Source organism: Acyrthosiphon pisum, chromosome A1, assembly GCF_005508785.2.
Source record: "Acyrthosiphon pisum isolate AL4f chromosome A1, pea_aphid_22Mar2018_4r6ur, whole genome shotgun sequence".
Lineage (NCBI taxonomy): Eukaryota > Metazoa > Arthropoda > Insecta > Hemiptera > Aphididae > Acyrthosiphon > Acyrthosiphon pisum.
This window is the reverse complement of record NC_042494.1, coordinates 44,209,018-44,212,058: the sequence shown is the minus strand read 5'-3', so window position 1 is coordinate 44,212,058 and position 3,041 is coordinate 44,209,018. Positions and strand designations below refer to the sequence as shown.

General features: G+C 30.7%; 1 protein-coding gene across 3 annotated transcripts in view; it reads left to right on the top strand.

The window, feature by feature from the left end:
• Positions 1 to 1,832: 1,832 nt before the first annotated feature.
• The window catches only part of LOC100168878, a 12,835-nt gene continuing 11,626 nt past the window's right edge, over positions 1,833 to 3,041 (top strand). Inside the window, exons 1-2 of one of the 3 annotated variants that reach the window (XM_029487106.1) lie at positions 1,833 to 2,299; positions 2,481 to 2,593. In XM_029487106.1, coding sequence (XP_029342966.1) covers positions 2,488 to 2,593 — 106 coding nt within the window. In that variant the 5' untranslated portion in view covers positions 1,833 to 2,299; positions 2,481 to 2,487. Of the gene's footprint in view, positions 2,305 to 2,375; positions 2,594 to 3,041 lie in introns of those variants that run through there. The other 2 variants (XM_001942923.5, XM_016804845.2) reach the window with 2 other exon arrangements.

Here is a 3,041-nt window from a genome sequence, read left to right as displayed (position 1 = left end):
AGGCATCATATTTATGAGCTAATTTTGAGATCTGTTTTTGAAATTAAAATACCAGAAGTTACATCAAGCCCAGCCATTCCATTATTTAAAAATTTTCAAAAAGAATGGTATAAATTAGATATTAACAAATATAACATCGGAATTGAAGATCAGGCATGTGGCGTGGCTTTAGAAAATGTTAAAGAAGATATTCTGAATTTTGTTAAAAGTAAATTAGAAACTAAACAGCCTCGTGGAGATTATCGTGAATTTTTGGAGTTAATATTTATTTTTATTGGCGGTAATTTGGAAAATAAAATTAAAATGCATCCTCCCGGAGCCATGCATCAAGCCCGGTGGATGGCACGAGCAATTTATTGCTTAAAAATATTTTTGTTTAGAAGCCAATACAATATTTCCGACTTAACAAAAAAAGCAATCGGTGAAATTTGTGTTTTTATTATTAAATTTTACGTCAAAGCTTGGTTTACTTGTCCATTGCCAAATAAGTCCCCAAATCAAGACTTATAATTTATAAAAGATATGAAATTATATGAAGTATTTGATAGAGAAATATCTAGAGTATCAATTCAAAAATTATGCAACCATTTGTGGTATTTAACTGAAGAGGCTGCTGCATTATCTTTCTTTGATGATTCTATACAACTAGAGGTAAAGCGTCAGATGGTAAAAGCCTTAAAAAAAAAAGCGACAAAATATCCGGCCAAACGATTGATAATTAAACCAAACCAAATAGATGATAAATTTATTGGTAAGTAAATAAACATTAAGTTTAAAAAATATATTGAATACGTTTAATAATTCATAAAATAAAAAATAAGCAATTAATTATATTTAATATTATAATTTTTACAGAAAAAAATATTGACCCATTTATAACAGAAGAAAGCTTAAAACTATTTTCCCGATTTAACATTGATGACGGATTCTTAAAACATGATCCGACTTTTTGGGAATCTAGTGAAAGTTACATAAATGGTAAAAAAATTATTAATTCATTAAAAATAGTTAACGATACTGCAGAGAGAGCCGTGAAGTTGATGGAAGAATACAATTCTACACTCACATTAGATGAAGAACAAAAACAATTTATACTAAAATGTGTACAAGAACATCGGAAAATTTATCCAGATTGTAAAAAAAGCACCTTACAACAACAATATTAATTTTCATTATTCTATAGAATTTTTTTTTTATGATAAAAATATTTCATTTTTTTAATATATATTATAAAACATTAACATAATTATTAATTATTCTATAACATTGTTTATTATAATTAATCGTTACTATGTTGCTCGACACTCGTATTTCCAAAGATATCGTGTTTTTTTAGAGTCAAATCAATATAATTCACGAACCATTAGAGATATGAAAAAATGTAATAAAATAAAAGTTATAGCAAATTTAATTTACTTTAAAATATGTAGTATTAAAAATATCAATATTTCTAAAGGTTAATGAAATATTTACAAAAATTCGAAAATTTTCGTAAATATTGAAAAATGTAGTAAGTTCAAACTTAAATCACAAGTCGGCACGGGTTAACCTTATCTGATCGAACCAAAACTTTTTGTAGTTCGTTTTTGTACATATAGGCACAAAATTAGGGGGTGAGACCAAACATATTTTAAAATCAAAAATTAAGGAACACCCTACTGTAAAGGCTATATAACGGCTATAGAACTCAGTATAAACAACAAAGTACGACCGAGCTCGACTCTGCGTCCAATCTGCAGTGGGACCGTTTTCGGTGTGTCACGTCCCTCGATCCCCGCCATTGTACTTGCTACACCGTATACAGTATACTTACCTATATAGATTAGATAAAAGTTTTATTGTACCTAATTAGTAACAATATACAGTTTTAATATAAATAATATTATTTTGGTTTAACTTATTCTATAAAATCTTAGCATTCGTTTATTACGCATAATATAATATAATATACTACACTATAGTTTTTTTTTCTGATGATGGCTCGCTGTGTTCATATCATGAGTTTCAAAACAATTTTCTTTCTCCGACTTGTCATATGAATGTATAACACCGGTTAGCGAACCTCTCGTCATCAGCAACCTATCACCATCGTCGACCACCGATACACCTGCTAGTCTCGTCCTTCTCTCTCCCCACACAATCATGGGCGGACTTTTATACGAATCGTAATACGCTTTAAAAGACTCATTTCTCCGTCACTGTCGAATTCCATGTCGATATTTCGCAACCACTCACTATAGTCAGCCGTCTCCCTGGCTCACCTAAAGTTAGATTTTCCGGTTTCACGTGCAACTTCCAAGTAAGGTACTATTACTTAATATTACAAAGTTATGATTGTACATAATACGTCATATCCGTTACATAAACGTTCAAAGGACTGTGTCCGCAGATGGAATATGAAACGGAAACGTCATTACTGTATTATTACGAATTACCTAATGACAATGATACTCACACTGCACAATTATATCTAATGATAGTATTATCATGTTGGCCGTCGCAAAATCTGTTTCTGTTGTGGCCTGTCTAATATGGTTGAGCTTCAGCTGTATCGTCGACCAAGTCATGACTTCTTCGGCAACCTACGAACCAGGTAAACCGTTGACATTATTATATTTTTTTCTCGACTTTATTTACGGGTCACAATTATAATTATTTAATATAGAGGCATCCCAATATATATTTACTCACAATCGTGGTTTAAATATACTCATGCTCATAATAAAGTTATGATGTAAATAAAATGTGGCCTACCCTCCATGGCCCGACGTTAGCATGGATTTCGGCGCCACTGTTCAACTACAGTCAATCTTGAACACTGAAAGCCTAAAAAACAAATTTATATTTTGAGTACCTGTTAAAAGTATGTTAAAAGTATCGGAAACTGCGGGGCAGTGTACATATTCTAAGTTGGAAGCATTTAACGATAAAATACGAATTGTGAAATTTTATGATAATATAATTCAACAAGTACATTATAAAGATGCATTATTTGTTTAATAATAAAAAATAAAAATAATACGGTCAAGTGGGGGGGGGTT